The 19,453-nt window shown below is 41.4% G+C and overlaps 1 protein-coding gene across 3 annotated transcripts in view; it reads left to right on the top strand.

The window, feature by feature from the left end:
* Nucleotides 1-19,453, top strand: part of glis1b (GLIS family zinc finger 1b) — a 93,524-nt gene that overhangs the window by 37,597 nt on the left and 36,474 nt on the right. For all 3 annotated transcript variants that reach the window (XM_086046635.1, XM_086046634.1, XM_086046636.1), the window contains exons 2-3: nucleotides 325-508; nucleotides 1,450-3,004. In XM_086046635.1, coding sequence (XP_085902761.1) covers nucleotides 325-508; nucleotides 1,450-3,004 — 1,739 coding nt within the window. The remainder of the gene's footprint in view (nucleotides 1-324; nucleotides 509-1,449; nucleotides 3,005-19,453) is intronic.

Below are 19,453 nucleotides of genomic sequence, written 5' to 3'. Positions count from 1 at the left end.
GCTTTTCACATTGGTTTCAACTTTAACCACTTTTGAATAATTAACATCACCTGTCAGTCACATGTCCAAATAATTTTGCGGACACCAATCATAATACAAACCAGCAAACTTCCTTAATGTCCAGAGAAAATGTTCCAGCATAAAAAGGCATACAGAGCCACAATTTTGCACGTCCCTGCAGATAAACCAAACGGGTTATTAAAAAAAGAATGATTATGAGGGTGCCAAAGTTCAACAACGGCTAATTCCAATCCCTAACATTTCCATTTCATTTCGGTTCTTTGTGGATGAATTGGCGCGACGCCACCGCTGCTCTGTTTCCAGGTAACGGTGGCTACAGCATAGAAAAGAATGGCGACGCTGAGCTGGGGGGCACCATGATGCCATGTGGGCAGAGTTTGCCGCTGCCCTTGGGTGGTCACCCTGGGGGGCTTTACCCGCAGAGCCTCCAGTGTGACAGTCCTGCGCCGGATCTTCTTCTGCAGGACAGCCCTCGCCAGGACGCCAGGTAAACCGTCACTGCCTATACTCATTTTGCCATTAACAGATAGACCGCATGCTCAATAATTACTTATCGTTATTTAGTCGTTCAATTGTTCCTTGTTGTCGGAGATTTTTCTCATATTGTGTGTTCAACCAAATAGAAAACAGTGCATCTGAACAACCCGCTCTAATATTTCTGTGGCCCTGTTTTTCTTTTGCCATGCTTTGAGTGGGTTGGTGGGTGAGGGGGCCAGGGGGGTGAAACAAAGACGATTTCTTCATCGTGAGACAGTCTGAAAAAAAAAAAAGAGAGCGAGAGAGAGAGAGAGAGATCTTCTCACATCACTCAAGGGCTCTGCACAAAATCCATAATGAGCCAACTGACAGGAATTATTATGTCGGGGATCACAGCGACGCATGGGGAAATCCGAGCAGGGTCCCTCATTCAGCAAGGCAAAGATTCCCACCATAATACACAGCATTGTAATCGACAAACCCTTCTGAGGCTGCAATTATGCCACCAGAAACAGGTGACTCCATATTTATCCACAATGTTGGGTTGGGGTTAACCCCTATTGTGCCATCAAAGCACGTCAGACGGACACTCAAGCCAGTGGCTTCTCTGTCTCAACTGCAGCCCGCCTTTCTAATCTTAGTAATAAGTGCCCATTTATATTCTCGTGTTACTAGATTTTGTTTCATCTATCTAGAAAAATATTTGATGTCTTTTTTTTCGACATCATATTGTCATCTGAAAAAAGTAACAAGCTCCTCTTGAACCAAAAAAAAAAAAAAAAAAAAACAGTGCGTAGTGTAAACTCCAGATACCAGAAAAATCACTTTGTTTGGTCTATGAATTTAATTTCAGTGAATGGGAAGATGAAGCAGTCTGTCTGTCAACAGTTGCAAACCTAATGGAGCTCATGTTGCTCTCTTTGTAATTTTTTTTTGTCCCCCTCCCTGCAGGTCATCCACTTTTCAGAGGACCCTACCCGGGGCCTCGCCTGGCCTGAGCTGCAGCGGTGTCAACAGGCCTCCATCGGCTCTACCGTATTCAATCAAAGAAGAAGATGCGATGGGCTACACCGTTTCGAGCATGGTGCCCAGGGTCCAGGCCGGGTTTCCTAACTCGAGGTCCGGGATTGTTTTGAGGACGTCAAGGGACGAGATGGCACACGCTGGCAACAATAGCAATGATAACATGTTCATAGCGAGCCAAGCTGCATCAGGGGATGCGTCGCAACCCTTTAATAATGAAGACGGCTCCTCCCCGTCGGCTTTGTCCCCGGTGAGCTCCCGTCATTCGGCGCGTCTGCTGAGCGCCAGCAGTCTGAAAAGACGTCGCCTTTCGCCGGTCTCGCAGTCCGCTGTCGCAGGTTCTCCGTCTGTGACCAGAACCGCTTCCGAGGAGATCAACATCACCGCCATCATCTGCGCTTCCTCGCAGATGTCCATGGTGGCTTGCGTCAACGGCTTCCGCGCTAACCTCTCGCCTAGCCACGCTAACAGCGGCAGATTCTCTTCTCCCTCCTCCTCCTCCTCTTTGTCGTCAACATCCCCACCGAATATTCCCTGCTCTCAGGAGGCCCCCCACATACCCACACAGCACCAAAGCCCCCAGCGGACCACGCTGCAGGAGAGCTGTCAGCTATCAAACTCACCTGCCACCTGCCTGCTGTCCCTGTCCTCTTCGTGCTCTTCATCCTCTTCGTCGGTGTCCTCAGTGGAGCCGGAGCAAGGTCAGGGGCAGTGCGAGGAGCAGGGCTCCATGCAACTGGGCCGCGGGGCCGGAGGGCCCCCCCTGGGGAATGCAGGAGGAAACGGAGGAGGCTCGGATGGGTTGGGGTTATTCATGCTAATGTCAGGGACGCTACAAACGGCGCTGGAAACCGGGGCTCTTCAGGACAGGAGCCAAAGATCGGGAGCTGAATCCGGGGCTGTGCTGGACAGGAGCCAAAGATCTGGCGCCGAAACCGGGGCTCTGCTGGACATGAGCCAAAGATCGGGCGCCACCCTCAAACAGGAGCCCTTGGATGACTTCACCACCAGTGACGATGAACTTTTGCAACAACGCTACCACCATCACTTAAGTGGTCACAATGGGCACCTCCGTCACCTCCATCAGCACCACCGCGCTGCCATGCCACCGCCTTACCACCTGCACCAATATGCGGGAGGCGGCCTTCTAAATAGCCATCAACCGTTGCCGGGCTCATCCCTGGGACTCAAGTCGTCGTCGTCCGGAGGCCCCGCCGTTTCCCACGCGGGCATGGAGAGCGAGGAAGTCGGGGTAACGCAAGCCGATAAGCAGTCGTGTCGCTGGATTGACTGCAGCGCTGCTTACGAGCAACAGGAGGAGCTCGTGAGGCACATTGAGAAGATCCACATCGACCAGCGCAAAGGCGAGGACTTCACCTGCTTCTGGGCCGGATGCATCCGGCGCTATAAGCCCTTTAATGCCCGCTACAAGCTGCTCATCCACATGAGGGTTCACTCTGGAGAGAAACCCAACAAGTGTATGGTGAGTCTCCGTAAACCGGAAACACTGAATGTGTGTAACAAAACAGCAACAAAAAAAACAGTACAGTGAACCCAAATTTATCACGGGGGATACGTTCCAGACCCACTCGCAATAGGTGAAAAGCTACAATATGGAAAGACCTTGTACATTTTTATATGGTTTTACCCCTCCCAAAACACCTTCAGATTGCTGGTCTCCTTATTCAGTGAAAATCTATTCATCATGGGAGATATGTTCCAGGTCCACCAGGTGAAAATCAAGAATATAGACATATGACAGGAAGTGGCAAAATGTTCAATCCCTGAGATTGATAAAAAAACAGGTGGATTTTGCTGCTTATTTCATATTTTACAAACACGATATTATTCTAAATGCCGTGTTTAGACTAGTGGGGCCACATAATTGAAATTATTCTTAAGAAAACTTTGGACTTCCCATTTAATCACCTTTGGCTAGCTAGCTAAGCATCATACCTGTAGATAGTCCGGCTGTGTGGCCACTTTAGAATGCGTGAATGTCACAGAGAAGGCAGAAGAGCGAGAGCAATATTTTCTTAACTCCGACGTGACAGACAGTGTGTGGACAGAGATGTTGCGCTGCGGTAGCTTTAGAGTGCCTCATTGTTGCTGTTTGGAAAAGCTTGTGATGAACTAGTGGGGGATTCATCCGTCGTCGCCGAAAGCTTTAAGTATTTTTTTTTTTTCACGATTTTGAAATCTCATTTTTCTATACACTTTATCACGTGGTGTGTCCCAGAAAATCCTCAAATCAACAAGCACATCCATCATAAAGTCTCGATTGAAAGATGAATTTAAGTTTCCGTTTACAATAGTTATAATTACAATTCATGTGTATTTTTAGTAGAACATGTTAAGAGAACATGTTGTTTTTCCACATGAAGGGTTGAGCTGCTGCTCGAGTAGCACTACTTATGTGGTCGTATGCGTTACAGGTAAAGCTCCAATTCCACAAGTCAACACACTGATCAATGTCAAGCTGTCACTCCTCTACACCCCTTAGCAAATGGAAAAAGCCCTCCAACTTGAAGAATGATTTAGTCCAAATACACAATTAGTCCACAATTTGTGTAGGGCAAAGCCGTGTTTATTTTCACAAGCACAGTGTTTTGGGAGAAGGGATTCGGATCCTGAAAAGCCAACACATATGGTGAACATAACCAAACAATGCCTGCACTTGATCCTTTTAAATGGGGGCTTTACGCGTTTAGCCGTCCCACAAGTATTAAGTGAATTGGCCTCGTATCCAAGCTAAACAGCAAGAGAAATGTAGTAGTCTGGAGTAGCGAGCCGCAGAAGGATAGTTGGTAACATTTGCCCTTGCCTAGCTCAGTTCACGGTCTTCACCCCGAGCCTCCGTTAGAAGTGGTCCTCTTCTCGTTCAGGAAGCCATCCAAATGACTGATGAGCATCCGGTATTACTACGGCACCTGTTTCATCTTAAGCTTTCCTCTTCTTCGACAGGTCATGATTATTTGCAAAATAACAGAAGTGGAGGACTCGAGTCACGTGCCTTGAAATTTATGAAAGACTCGACTTTGATTTGATATTCTCTACTTGACTAAGAGGGCCCTGTTTTCGTGCTGAGCGCGCATCTAGCGCAAAATGCAGTCTGATTGATTTCTATAATGATTTAGAGGATTGGTTGCAGTTTGATGTCATATTTATGAGTGAAGTACGATGACATCCACCATACCTATCAGCCAAGCGCAGAATCTGTCTGCCTACCCCTGGATCAAATCCACCAAAATAACTTTACACCACCTGCGCCACAACTTAGACCTGATTTTACCTGGTCTAAAGTCAAATGTACTTTTGTCAGTTGTGCTGGGGTGTGCAATTGAAAACCCTGGTCTGTTAGAATGCCCAGCGATCCGTAGCACGGTATGCCAAATTCCCAAACACGGTAAACTAGACTTGCCCCTGTCTACGAAAATAGAGCCCAGGCTGTTCAGGCTCTATTTTCATAGACAGCGCACTTGCGCTCGTACGTAATAACTGCTGCAACTTGACTTTCAGACGGCTCAGCAGGGGCTGGGCTTTCTGGTAGACCGAGGGCATTTTCTTTTACAGGCCCTCGGTGCACCTGACAATTTGGTGACTGAAAGTAGACTAAACTTTACGCCTGGGTGGAAGGCTGGCTCTAAGTGCCCACTTCGCAGTGCTGATCTGTGATCTCTTTGGACAATTTGACATCATCTGCAAGTGGAAGTCTGCTTGCAGTTCCTTATAAACGTACCATACGCGTGTCGTTCTACCGCTTGGACACAAGTAAATCACTTTCTGTTTACACCATGTCAAGGCCTCTCACGTGCCAATTTTAAAAGGAATGAGAGGAGTCGTTTGGATTGGCTGCGGAGTCGGCTGTGTTCACGCCCACAACATTGAAAACCATTCTGTTCTAACTGCGTGCATCTGTGAAAGTACCAAAGGTAGTCAAGCAGTAGAAAGAAAGACACAAATAGGAAATCCCTTTGAAATCACTTCGTCTAATTCTGATGGATTATGTATGCTTATTTGGGGATTTTAAGCATATAACCCCCAAGGAAGTTATATTTTCTTCATCCTTTTTGTGTTGGTATGATATCTACTAAACCAATTTTGATAAAATGCGTGGAGAGAAGATCCAGTACCTTTTTGTGCGGGCCTGGATAAAAGCGTGGACCTAGGACTACAGTCCAGGTTGTTGGATGATCTCGGATTATTTTAAAAAGGGAAATACAGAGGTACTTTGACCGCCAAGGGCCCCAATTTACCCACCGCACCCCCAATTTTTTGGGACATAATTTTATCGTTCACAGTTTATTTGCTCAAACGAGCCATTTTGAACATGCATAGTCTAATCAGATTGAACTGTCCATCCTGTCATTATGGCAGAACTGCCGCTGATGTTTTCAGTAACGTCACTACCAGCATTTTGTCTTTCTTCAGTGGAGACTAAAACAGTTGCAGAATAATTGATTTATACATCGCAAATTCTTATCATATAGTCGGATGTTGGCGATCTTAACATGTCCACTCTGTCACAGTGAAATATCAATTGATATAAAAACCATTTAGGATTTTGAAATATATTTGTCAAACAGTCTCCCTACTAACTGAATCATGTTGCTATGTGAAGGTCCACCAAAAGCTAGCATTAGCCAAAAATGTCTACCCTGACAGCAAGTTGACATATTTTTTGCATATACTGTACGTTGTCTGCTTGCAGTTAATTATTCAAAAAAAGTGTGGGAGCTTGACCAATATGCATTCCGAACAGTATTACATATTCTCAATGTAATTAACTTCAGTGGAAAATCTCAACTTTCTTAGGTCAAATAGGGAAGTCTCAAAGTCCTTATGTTGATGCTGACTCATGTATCTTGGTGAAAATGTATTTTAGTGCCGCCGTCTACCTTTTTGTGTTTGATCATAAAATGGTCAAAGACATTCAAGAATGTGAGCAATTGTTATAGAGGAAATAGATCAGACATTCTCTTAAAGGACATGAGGGAGGAAAAAAAAGAGGACTCCTTTATTATCTTTCCAGCAGCAGATTCCGTCGGACCCTTGTGAAGCGTTCGTCTCCACACGTCCAAACATAACACGACTCTTCCCCCAACACACACCCTGCTTCCCTTTTAACATGTTTAAACTGTACTATATGTCTCTCTCTTTCTCTCTCTGTCTTTCTCTCTCTCTCTCTCTGCTGCTCTCTCTTCTCTGGCAGCTCTAAATTGTTGGATTGTGGCATGCTGCGTCTTGGCAGGAAAAGTCATCATTATTGTGGGGCACAATTCATGTCCGACCCCCGCTTGAGCCTGTCAGCGTTTGTAGACGGCTAATATTTTAAGAGATGCCATTTGGAGGGAAAGGGAAAAAAATATCAAGGCTTCGTTCATAAAGTTTGTGACTCGTGACTTTGTTTTCTGACGACAAAGGAAAAAAAGGCAGCGTAATTCTCTCACAATGTTGCAATCAGCCGTACATGACATACATGCTGCTGATGTTCGCGATAGTTTATAACCCTCAGGCCTTGTTGCATTTTACCATTTTTGGCCACGTACAGACATAGTTTGTGTTTTTTTTTTTTTTTTTTTTTTTATACTTCATAATGTTTTTAACTAACATCAGTTTGTGTTATTGGTGTAAAACACCAATATCTTCAAATTCCTGTTTGTTTGCAAAATGCAACATCAACATCAAAATTGAATTCCATCCATCCATCCATCCATCCATCCATCCATCCATCCATCCATCCATCCATCCATCCACCCATCCATCCATCCATCCATCTATCCATTCATCCCTCCATCATTCCTCCATCCATTCCTCCATCCATCCCTCCCTCCCTCAATCCCTCCCTCCCTCCCTCCCTCCATCCATCCATCCATCCATTAGTCAAACTGTTAGGATATTTTGCCCCATATTACTAAAGAGTAAAACTCACCAAAAATAATGCAACTATGGGGGCTTAACATATATTTCTTTCATTTTGTTTGCTATACAACTAAATGAAGTAAAAAAATAAATAAATAAATAAATAAATAAAAAAGTCCAGAAAGTTTTTCTTCACTATAAAAATAATAAACAAGTTGGAGTTAAAGAACGCATGGTGGGCGACTGGTTAGCACGTCCGCCTCAGAGGTCGTGGGTTCGATCCCGGCTCCGGCCTCCCTGTGTGGAGTTTGCATGTTCTCCCCGGGCCTGCGTGGGTTTTCTCCAGGAACTCCGGTTTCCTCCCACATTATAAAAACATGCACGGTAAGTTGATTGGACTCTCTAAATTGCACCTAGGTGTGATTGTGAGTGCGGATGTTTGTCTCTGTGTGCCCTGCGATTGGCTGGCAACCAATTCAGGGTGTCCCCCGCCTACTGCCCGAAGACAGCTGGGATAGGCTCCAGCACGTCCGTGACCCTTGTGAGGAGAAGCGGTACAGATAATGGATGGATGGATGCAGTTAAAGAACATTTTTTATTGGTAAACCCACAAAAAGCAATGTAAATGTGTGGGTTTTCTACTAAGATTTTTTTTGCCATAAAATTAATATGCAATTTAGAGTTGAAGGATCATTTCTATGACATTTTCTTTTGGGTAAACTCATGGTTGAAATCTGTGGTTTTTTTCCCCCTAATTTAAGAACATTTAGTTTGATAGCCTACTATATACACGGTGAATCAGTCATGAAGGTTTTATTTATTTTTTATTTTTTGGTCACAAAAATAATAAAGTAGCTTAGGCTTCAGGAATCTGTTGTCCCACTTTACTTTCACTAATAAATTCACAAAAATCAACTTCAAAATATGTGGGTTTTGTCCAAATGAAAGCCTGATTTTCGGTTGATCTCCTAAATGCATTGTAAACTACACCACAGTTAAGGAAGCTTGTGGAACTCATGTTTGGGCTCCAATTAAAGACGGCCGTGGGCTGTTGTGAGGTGCAACGAGGGGCACGCTGGCGAGAAGGAAACAACTTAATCTCTCTGCAATATCCTGTTGTGTTTCATGCCTAATTCACTTGTTGTTTTTACGTTATTGCATTTTTTTCCACTCCCCCCTTCATGTCTGCATAAATATTAAAAAGAGATCCAGCAAGAGTAGCCCTGACATTGTCCCAGACTTTGATATTGTTCGTCTTTTCTCTGAAGCCAACCCTTAGAGCTAAAAAAAAAAAAAGAAACAAAAAAAAAAGAAAAGAAAAAAAATTCTTTAACCACACGATGTGAAATGGACGCGCATGTTTCACATGGATTTTATTTACAATGCATGCACTTTATTTGCCTTGTAGCTGATTTGTTCAAACGAAATAATGTGCTTTGACTGTTATTAGGGAACACTGTGGTATGCGGTGATGGATTTGTTTGGCCGTTTTGGGGCATGGTAACAAGATCGGTTGAGTGGCTGTTTTTACAATTACTTCAACTTGGTATTTTCTAAAACAAAGGTACAGGATGACAGACGATGGGATGCAATGATAATATTTTACTCGGACAGTTTGGGCTCGGGTTCAGTTTGAACGCCTCATTTGACTTTTTTATTTTGGCTCGAGGCAAAAATGTTCCGTTTTCAAATAGTGGTTTTCCCAAATGCAATCCAGTAAATTGTTGTTCTCATCTTATAATCATCCTGTTTTACAGCTGAGTAACATGCCTTTTAAATGACCAATGTTAATCAAAAAACCACTCAACCTAAAATAATTAGATTTTGATGACATATTGTTTCAAGGAATGCTGTGAACTTCATATCCTGCATTTGGCAATTTTGCATCCAGGAGAAAAAACTCGCATGTGGGGTCCCCCTAGGGTCAATTCTTGGCCCACTGTTATTCAGTAGGTACTGTACATGCTTTCGCTTTCTCAAATCATAGGCAAACATTTCATAGTAATTATCAGAACTATGCAGATGACTCACGTTACGTTTCACTATATCCTTATGATTTATCTCCCATTCATTCCCTGATGTAATATATCAATGACATTTAACCAATGGAAGACATAACTTTTTATAACTTAACAAAGGCAAAAGAAATACTGTTCTTTATTGAACAGGCTCGCAGTATTTAAAATGACAACACATAAATCACAATCCCTGGACAGTAAAAAAAACTGTGGCGCAAAATCTGTGTGTTTTATAAAATCTGTGTGTTATTTATGTATATATATATATATATATATATATATATATATACTCAGTAATGCAGTTAAAATTTAGTTGTTTTTACTTTTATATTACTTGCATTACAATTTAATAGATTATTCAACAAAAACAAAAATCCGGATGTTATAAAAAAAGTACTAATGAAATTACGCAATACACATGTTTAAATGATTGCAATAGCTATTTTTTCATGGGAACCTCATGCATTTACATTTTTATTTATTTAAATTGTGTACAATTGAGTAGAATATGAAACACACTATTTGTGCGTGTACGTGTGTTGTAAAAATGAGGTCCCACAAGTGATATTTATTTAGTTGTTTCCATACAACATAAGGTGTTTGTGTGTTTATACTGATGTTTAATCTTCATTTTGAATTTTCCATTCCTTGAGTTGTCTGTGAGAATATACTGAAAACGATCGTCCAGATTCCCGTTTGTGGAAAGGCCTCAAAGCGTAAGCTTTACATTCACATTTGTCTGTTCAACTGGCACACGTACCTCAAAGCACCTAATCAAGCCTGTACACTTGGCGGAGGTGGACTTCAAATACTTCTCCACATGAAGGTCAAGTGCCGACGACCTTTCCAACAATGCCAGAATGATCTTGGCCAGGCATCCGCTTGACAAATGATTTCAACAGGTAGTTGGTTAGTTGTTATTTACACTAACAAACATCATGTCATCCTCACTCCCCCTTCTTGTTGTTTCCTCCTCTACTGATCCGTTTGGTTGTCATGCAAAAAGGCAACACAACGCTGACCATGTGTGACATTAGTGTGATGAAACTGCTGGCGGCGTGTGTGCGCAACTGATGTTTTTCCTCGTTGAGAGGACCGGAGCCAAGTTCATGTCAGGGCAAAAAAGTTTCCCAGTCAATCTTTTGAGTCATGTCAGCCAACACTTTGCATCCTTCCAAGAACACCCCCACACCCCACTTAGCCTCCCCTCCAGCACCCCAAAACACTTGCTGCATGTGCACAGATACACAAGGTGCACATAACAACTCATGGAGCTGATATATATGTCATTGATATATTACATATATATATATATATATATATATATATATATATATATATATATATATATATATATATATATATATATATATATATATATGTACATGTATAACGTTCTTAATCCAACACAAAATATTGTGCAATTCTCCAATTTAAGATCCAAAAGGTCAAACCACTCCAGCTACTTTGCTTTCAACCTTGTAAGCAGGTATCAAAGCACGCAGGATTTTGTATGCGCTGTACACCCTAATTACATTTGTGTGGAATGCAATATTTGGAGTTTGCCTATTTCCTCAACATTTAATCACCACCTCGTGTCTGAAACCCGAAGAGCCGCCATCCCCGCTCTCGAACCCCTTATACATTGCGCACAGATTGTGTCATAATTGTGTCCTGCCCAAAAGTGTAATCAGTTTAACCTCTCTACTGAGCCAGATCAGTTTACTAATACATTGGAGATATCAAGGCGTGTGTGTGTTTTTGGGGGGTCTCAGTTGATGTAGCAACAAGGAGTCGGCTGAAGGACCTCGTTTAGGACTTGTTTTTAGCGCTCTTGTTGGCCTTTAGACTGTATGCCGTCATGGATCGTGTGTTTCCATATTTGTTTTTTTCAATAGTGCTGGCGAAATTAAGCTATGTTATGATGATGATAATTAGGGATGTTGCAATCAAGATTTATGACACCGATACCGATCACATGGAATATCTGTATATTTTTCCATTTATTTATGGTGACTGCTATTATGCAATATTATCTGAAAAAAAATCCAGCCATATTATTGCCGTAATTTTGACAAAAATCTACATATATTTTCAAAAGCATGAAGAAATACAATACCGTTCCTGGCACAATACAACAATTACTCAGTCACAAAGATAACTGAAAAACTTAAATTCACCAGCTTTTAGTAGCACAGTTTTTAACAGATCAAAATAATCAGCAGTCTCAAAAGACTTAATAACCGGTATGCAAAAAGTCAAATAAATAACATGTCACCTAAACAGAAAAAAATAGTCACATGCAGGCTTCACTTGAATAAACTATTCAATGAGTTCCTGAATTGAAACGACTCAGGAACTTTATTGTCTTGTGCATAGACAAACTATCTTGCGCATTTGTCTATGAGAAAAAAGTCACTGTTAATCTTTTTGTGAATTACAAAATGATATAGTGGGTCTGTTGCCCACAAGTAACCTACAATGCGTCTCCCTGCATGTGGCAATAATGTCACTTATTCTGCGCAGTGTCCGCCTTGACTTTATTCAATGCAGTGAGCCTCCTAAACTCACCATAGTCTCCCAATTGCTTGTTCTTCAAATGTCGGATTAAGTTGGTTGTGTTGAAACCTTTGGCCATGCTCCCCGCGCGAGCTACCTTTTCATGGCATATACAGTATAACAAGACGCAAACTCCACACACACAGCAGACAATGCTATGTTCACACCAACTGTGGTGGTCGGAATATTCAATCAAAGCCTTCAAGCATCAAAACATCCGGTCACCCGCAGCTCATGCTTCGCAGTTTAGATTGTAAATGTAGCTTGCCCATTGCTATGAATTTGTGACGAAACAACGAGAGCAAGTGTCTATTTTTACTGGAGGGAGCTAGGATGCCAACATGAGCTAAATGTCAATTGATGACAAATGGACAGACAAGGTCAAAAATTTCAATAATCGACACAAAAATGTTATGTTACTTTAGTTCCGGCTAAACGTTTGAGAAACTAATGAACTAATTGATTAGCAAGTTAGCTTGGTGTTAGCATCAGCATTAGCGTGAATAGGAGCCGGAAGCTAACATTATCTTTCTGTCATTATGACAAATGGACACACAAGGCTTTACTTTTTTAAAGTTAAACAATTGACTCCAAAATGTCAAGTTAATTAAGTTTTGGTTAAGATATTTGACAAACTAATGCTGTTCTCAACAGACTTAACTTTCCAAACTACGAAAGATTAGCGCGCTAGCTTGGTGTTGTTGATCTGTACTGGTGTGAATCGGAGCCGCAATCAAAGCTGTACACTCTTTCAGGTTAGAAGAGAAGGCCTTTGTCATTGTTTGGTGCTGATACAACCGAGTTGGGGATTTTCATTCACTTCTCGTTTAGGAGTATTTACAGTAGTTGCGTACTTGCTGGCTCGGAGCGTTCACCTTTGTCATACAGCGGCAGCACGCGCAGGCAAGAAGTGCAGCCGGCAGGCTCCATGTGACAAGTCGCTTCTGCACAAAATAAACACCCGAGGCGAATGGCTGCCCTACGTAGCAAAGAGACGTGTGTTTAAAGTGTCAAGTTAATATTACGCACACGCGGGGTGCTACGGTTCACATGCCGAGGTTAATTTCAATGTTTAAGAGAAGATGTGAAGGCTTAAATAAACACTCGCGCATTTTATTCCTAGTGATGTCATCCAAAAGAATATGAGGGCGACTCATCAGGCATTATCTATGACAAGTGATTAGGCATGCACCGAATGTGGGTTTTTCAACATTTTTCAAGCATTAGGCCGGATGTTGAACACTCAACTTGAATGGTTTTTACAGACCAGACTGGAAGGATTTGAAAAATAAATTCCAAATATGGACAATTCAATTTTAAGGCAACATCCAGAATCAGACGAGGACAAAGGACTCTCACTTTATACTTATTTTTATAAGAATCCTCATTCTATACAGAATTTGACTTGAAAAGTCACAGTAATTTGTCATTTGAAGACATGATCATGAATAGAATTGATCTGTTTGGATCAATAATGCGCGTAATTCATTATACCATAATCTTTAATAAGACAGAAAAATACATAAAGGAAATGATTACCGGTACATGCCAGTGTGGAAAATTAATTTACGTATTATTAACATTATAGTACATTTGAAGACGACAAACAAATTTATCAGTGGGACATTTAAGGGTGCAGTTTACATAAAGTAATGATTTATGTTCCTATTTCCCCATTTTAAGAGCGAGATCCCCTGCCTGGAGGCTGACGCAATCATTTCTGACTGCTCTTGCTTTCTAGTGCACTTTCAAAACATGTTTTATGTTTAGTCACATTTGTTCCGCTTTGGACATAGTTTAGCATAGAAAAGTTTGGCCAGGATTCTGTTATTAGGTCAAAAGTAAAAAGAAAAAAAAAAAGAAAAACATCTGCACTGTATTCATTGTTTTCTCTTCAGCTGTTCATTTAATCACCCTGAGTCAGACAGTGACACCTCTTAGCTCTCGTCGCGATCCCAAAATTGCCGTCAGCGCTCATCTACGGCAGCGCCAAGCAATTTAGCTTTGCCAATGCATGACTGAAAGGAAAGCCAGGAAATAAAGATGCTATTTGGGGGTGGGGGGGTCGGCAAATGATATTACAAAGTAATTTACTGTCACGCTAACTGACAAATTATGTGCACTGGCCTCTGACTCGTATTTTGTGTATGGAGACAAAAAAATGAGGGAAGTAATTCATGAATATGAAAAGGGAAGATTAACTGTGACAAGTGGAACTACGGTATCGTTGCCATCAGCAAGATGGTTGATCGGATCGGAACAACAGCGGATTTTGCTTTCAAACAAATTTGGCACTGAAACACGGACGGGGAATTAGATTATTAAATTTATGAGAGAATCATATACTGAAATGATTATTGTGGGCCTCTTGAGTTGGCGTGTTCCATAGTTTGCTGCATTGCTGCTCGCCCGTGTGCCCCCACTAGTGCTGGAAAGTCAGTGGTGGGAAGATACGATGTACACATTTCTGTCACTTAGTAGATGTTTCAGATACAGTGCTGACATGAGAGACCAGTGACCCAATTAACACGTTTTTTGAGATGCAAGCTATCATTCGGCCAATTTTTTTTTTCCCTTTGACTTGTAAGCAAACATTTTAGATATGAGGGATTCACTCCAAAACGAGCAGCAGTTTGGTAACAATTCACAAGAGTTTAAAACTTTTGTTTGCAACTCCCAGTTGAGGTTTACTGCCAAACTAAACATTAAGCAAAGAGAATTACCAGGGTATTTAAAACAACCGCTTAGCTTCGCCTTAATTCAGCTTAGCTTAATGCTAACATACAATGCAAAACAACACACAGGTTAACAAATAGCATCCAGGCGGCTATGAGTTACAACGCTCTAAGCAACGGCAGATATATCAACAAATGCGGAAAGACAATATGACAAAACACATGCATATATTCTTCATCCTCTAATTTTACTTTCTGAGTCATGGTTGTGAAACTTTGTTTCTGCCTACATAACACCCCAGTGGCCAAGTCGCGGACAACTGAAGGAGCCATAATCAGTTCATCATGATGCACAAATGTTTGCATTTGTTCATTTTAATTGTCATCGCTACAGTGGATAGGGAGGGATAGGATTCGGACCCTAAAAACTAAACTAAACAAGACTAAGTTATGCAATGCAAATGGCATTAAGGCACATGTGATGTACTGTAGCAGATGAGTAAGTAATGTAAAAATGTTAAAGAGTAGCAGCAATATGGAGCAAGTGTTGTTGTTATTGTAAATTCAATGCAGTAAAGTGTAACTTTTTTCAAGTGTTATTAGGTAATGTGGCATTTCTTTGTTAGTCAACTCACAACATTAGCAAAGCTATCGGTACATGTTTTGATAACATGAGCCGATGCTAGCTAACTTTTTAGAAGGAAAGTCATTTGTGTAGAATTTTTTTTTCATAGTGCCAATGTATACATTTAAATTGTATGCAATTGACTAGTGACATTTTGCACTTTACTTACTTTTCAGTCTATACTGGTTTTATCTAGATTTAAATAGAGGAATTGAATCAGTATTTCAGAGTGCAATTACTTTTGCCACCTCTGTGAAAAATACGCAAGCTTGGCACACTGAGGGGTAGCGTCCAAAACTAAAAGGGTATTTTGGCATCTCAGTTCCACCGCATTTCACTGGCTGTCGCTTTGAGGCCTGGTGTGCCTCCAGGGTTTTGCATACGTGTGCCCCCCTCCCCCCATGGGCCCATGTCGGCTCACAATGCCACGCTGACCTGTCGTTTCATTTTACTGGCATGTTTGCTGTCTGAATACTATAAAGCTTCTGGCACAGAAGCGTTTGGCTTGGCAAGTCGTCGAGATTCTGCAATGTTTATTTGTTGTCGCGTAAGACAAGGCCAGTATGTGTTATTATAGGCGTGAGCCTCTGTACGGCTGGGTCAGTTCTTCTCTTGTCTGGACACCCGCTTTCTATTTATTTTCATGTTTCTGCAATATATGGACAATGGGAATGCAGCCCTATTTGTTTTGTCTTGTAAGGGTCCTGGAAGCTCAACTTGAAATTCAACCTGAGCTTCAAGATGAAAACTCAAGATTTTCATACTCACACATTGTCCATCTGTCTCATAGAGTGATTCCCAACCACTTTGGTCCCTGCGAGATCATTTCAAGGGAGAAAGTCAACCCAAACATATCTTTTTTCAAGAATATGTTCTATGCAGCCCACGAGTTGAAGGAAGCCATTCTGATAAATTTTGCATTTGTGGAATAAGAGTTAACCCACCCGTTTTTAATCCATCTCTGGGGGCGGCCATTTTGTCACTTCTGTCGACTCAAAATGACATCACAGTTGCTCAGGGCTCAGGTAATGACCAATCACAGCTCACCTGTTTTCTGAAGCTGAGCCATAGTATGCGGGAAATGACCAAATTTCACTTAATTTGGCTGATTGTGTGTAGTAAGTACCACAAAATACAGGGTGTCCCAAAGTCGCTATACGCATTTTTTGAATTCATTTCATGTATCATTTGGACACACGTTAGGCTCTCGACATTTAACAGCTTAGGCTTTGCAATTTTTGTAAGCGTATCATTCCTTATGTTCACCAATTGACATTGGATTAGTGTCGCAAAATTGTCACCTGGCAAGATGTTTTTTTTGTCCTCGACTACAGTTCAAGCGCCAGTTTGAGAAGCTTTTCGGTCGTCAAGCTTTTCGGTCGTCACGCTGCTCCAACGCTTAGTAAAGTTCCATCCATCCATTTCAGGATTCTGTGAACAGAATCTGTTCTGATAAACCAAGCTGCCGAAGTCCTGTTACTACCAGCACTGATGAAAACACAGAACTCCTAGAGCAGGCAAAGCCAGGGAAAGTCTGTCCGCTGTGCAGCCCTGGAATTTATCATCTACAATAGCTCAATTCAGTGGGTACCTCAGACAGTGATAAAGCCTTACCTATACTTCTATAACTTCAAGTTGCTCTGTCGTCAAACTCTGATTCCCGTGTGGAAATGTGTGAATCATTCCTCCACCAGTACCAGAACGACCTTCTGCTCTTGAAAAACATGTGGTTCAGCATCTAGTCTATCTGTCATCTCTCTGGTTGGGTAAATCGACACAGCTGTTGAATTTGCGGAAAATCAAACCCAGCATGAATTCTTGAGCGCGAACGAGACTCTCCAAAGCTGCTGGTTTGGTATGCCGTGTCATTTCTAGCACAAGACAGATTAGACTGTTTTTCTCGCGTGGTGCATCTGGTAACACTACCACCAAGGCTTTTCATACACTTTCAATGACACTTCTCAAACTGGCAGTGAACTGAAGTCAGGGACAGATCAAGGAGAAAATAGGAAGTGTTTAGTGACTTTTGGGACAGTGTCGATAATTTTGTGATTTTTGATTGGTGGTGTGCCACTATTCACCCACCATATCATGGTTAATTGATCACTAAGGATTTTCTCTGTTTGAAAGAGACTTTGTGTACGAGCTTACCTTGTAGATTTGATTTATTGGCGTTTGATGTTTTATGGCGAACCATTAAAACTTCCCTGGCATGATCCACCCACACAAATGATAGAAACCCTAGATTTTGAAAATGTAGCTTTGCTCATGTCATGTGTCTAGTATACATGGTTCCAATTTGGTAGCAATCGGACAGCATCTCTAGGACACGGTTGTTTTTGGAAGATTCACCGGAAATTGCCAAACTAGCTCCAAAAGGCAATTTCTCATTTTTGCAATACATGAACAATGTGGTTTCAGCCCTACTATTCATTTTGTCTTACAAATGCACTGGAACCTCAGAAATCAAACATCTGGTTTGCAAGTGTTGACATTTCCCCCACGATTAAAGCTGCAGGCAGTGATGAACAAGCTCTCAAAGCCGATATCCAGAGTTTGAAGATAATTGGAGTTTCAAGTAGGACGTAATTGCATCTGTATGATTCTGACATTTGGTCAAGATCTGACCTTGTGGAGTTGACTTACTGTATTAGAGTTTGATGTTATATGGCAGGTCAGCAAAACTTCACTGCCCTTCGCCGCCCACGTGTAAATGAAAAACTCATGATTTTCAGAATTTAACATTGCCCATCTGTCTAGTTTTGTGCAAAATTGCAAATGGGCAGCAATCAAGGTTATTAGAGTTAATGAATACTAGCAAATTAATTAAAACTAAAATTGAAAAACGTTTTCCTTATATGAAAATATTGATTATCTGTGTAAAATTAATAAAATAACAAAAATGCTTAAATAAAAAAAGAAAACTGAAATGACATTGTGTGTTTATAAAACGAACTATAACTGTAACTGTGAGCAGTTGTAAAGGCCTCTCGTAACACACGTTGGTGTACTGGCACATAGGTTTCAATCATGTGTTCTTGAGACTTTTTTTGTGGCTCTGCTCATGATAGATGCGCCAACCAAATTTGGTGCTGAACAAAGGTCTTATAAACTTCCGTTCACGGGGGATAGGCATCCAGCCTAATCGCAAATAGCGCCAATCAGTGAGTAATTGATGCTACTTATGGTTGCTATGAAAAGTAACTTAGTAATACAAAAATGTAAATAACAACAAAAATGTAAAAAGCAAATAAGAAGGGGATCAGAAAAAAAAATTGCATCTAAGAGGGCGTTTCCCATGAATAACGGAAGATAGGTTCCCTAAAAAATCCAAATCCCCAATTGCAAATTGAAATAGTGTGACTTAAATGTAAAAGCAAAGGAGTTGTACTTAAAAGGTAATACAACTGAACTGTACTTAATGTACTGCACTGGATTGTAAACGTTTCGGTCATAGCAACATTATTCATGCTTGAACATTTAATTCAGTGAATCTTTCACGTACCACTAGAGGGAACCCTCGTACCACTCATGATATTGGTATCGCACTTTGAATTGCAGCTCTAACCAAATGGTCATGACAACTATTCAAATCCTTTCCTAACACTTCCACGATGAGTAAAAAAAAAAAAAAAAAAGGAGCTTCTGGAAATGTACTTTGGAGTTTGTGTATACATGCTGTGGTTTTACTGTTTGGCTTTTTTTGTTAGGAAAGCGCGGATGGTTAACGTCAGGGTTTAATGTCAAAGCAGGGGCATCTTTCCAGAGTTGTGGTGATGCCCGAAGAAGCCAACGTCTCCAGCGCCAGCCGCCGCAAAATGAAACGCTGTCATGAGACATGTCGTGTTTGAGTGACTGGTTGAATATTTGGGAAAGGGAAAAACCAGAACCTTTCAACAGTTGTACAAAATGCTCATGTTCGTCATTGAAAAAAGACAAAGTGAATCATCGCAAAAAACAATGTAGCGAATATAAAAAATTTGCCTAGGAAAGAAAATGCTTATGGTGTGGTAGGGATGTTGGGGAAGATCCAACATAAAGAAAACTACCATGCACAAGCCAGTCATCACATTGAATTATATTGGATTAAGGGCTGTCTAGGCTCACAAAAGAGTCGTAAAGTGGATCTGTTAAATATAGCATTCGCGTCCGTCAGTGCGCAGTGAATTGGGCTGCAGAAGGACAAGAAAGCA

Source organism: Filicampus tigris, chromosome 12, assembly GCF_054856515.1.
Source record: "Filicampus tigris isolate MCC_2025a chromosome 12, RoL_Ftig_1.0, whole genome shotgun sequence".
Classification (NCBI taxonomy): domain Eukaryota; kingdom Metazoa; phylum Chordata; class Actinopteri; order Syngnathiformes; family Syngnathidae; genus Filicampus; species Filicampus tigris.
This window is presented reverse-complemented; position numbering and strand designations above follow the sequence as displayed.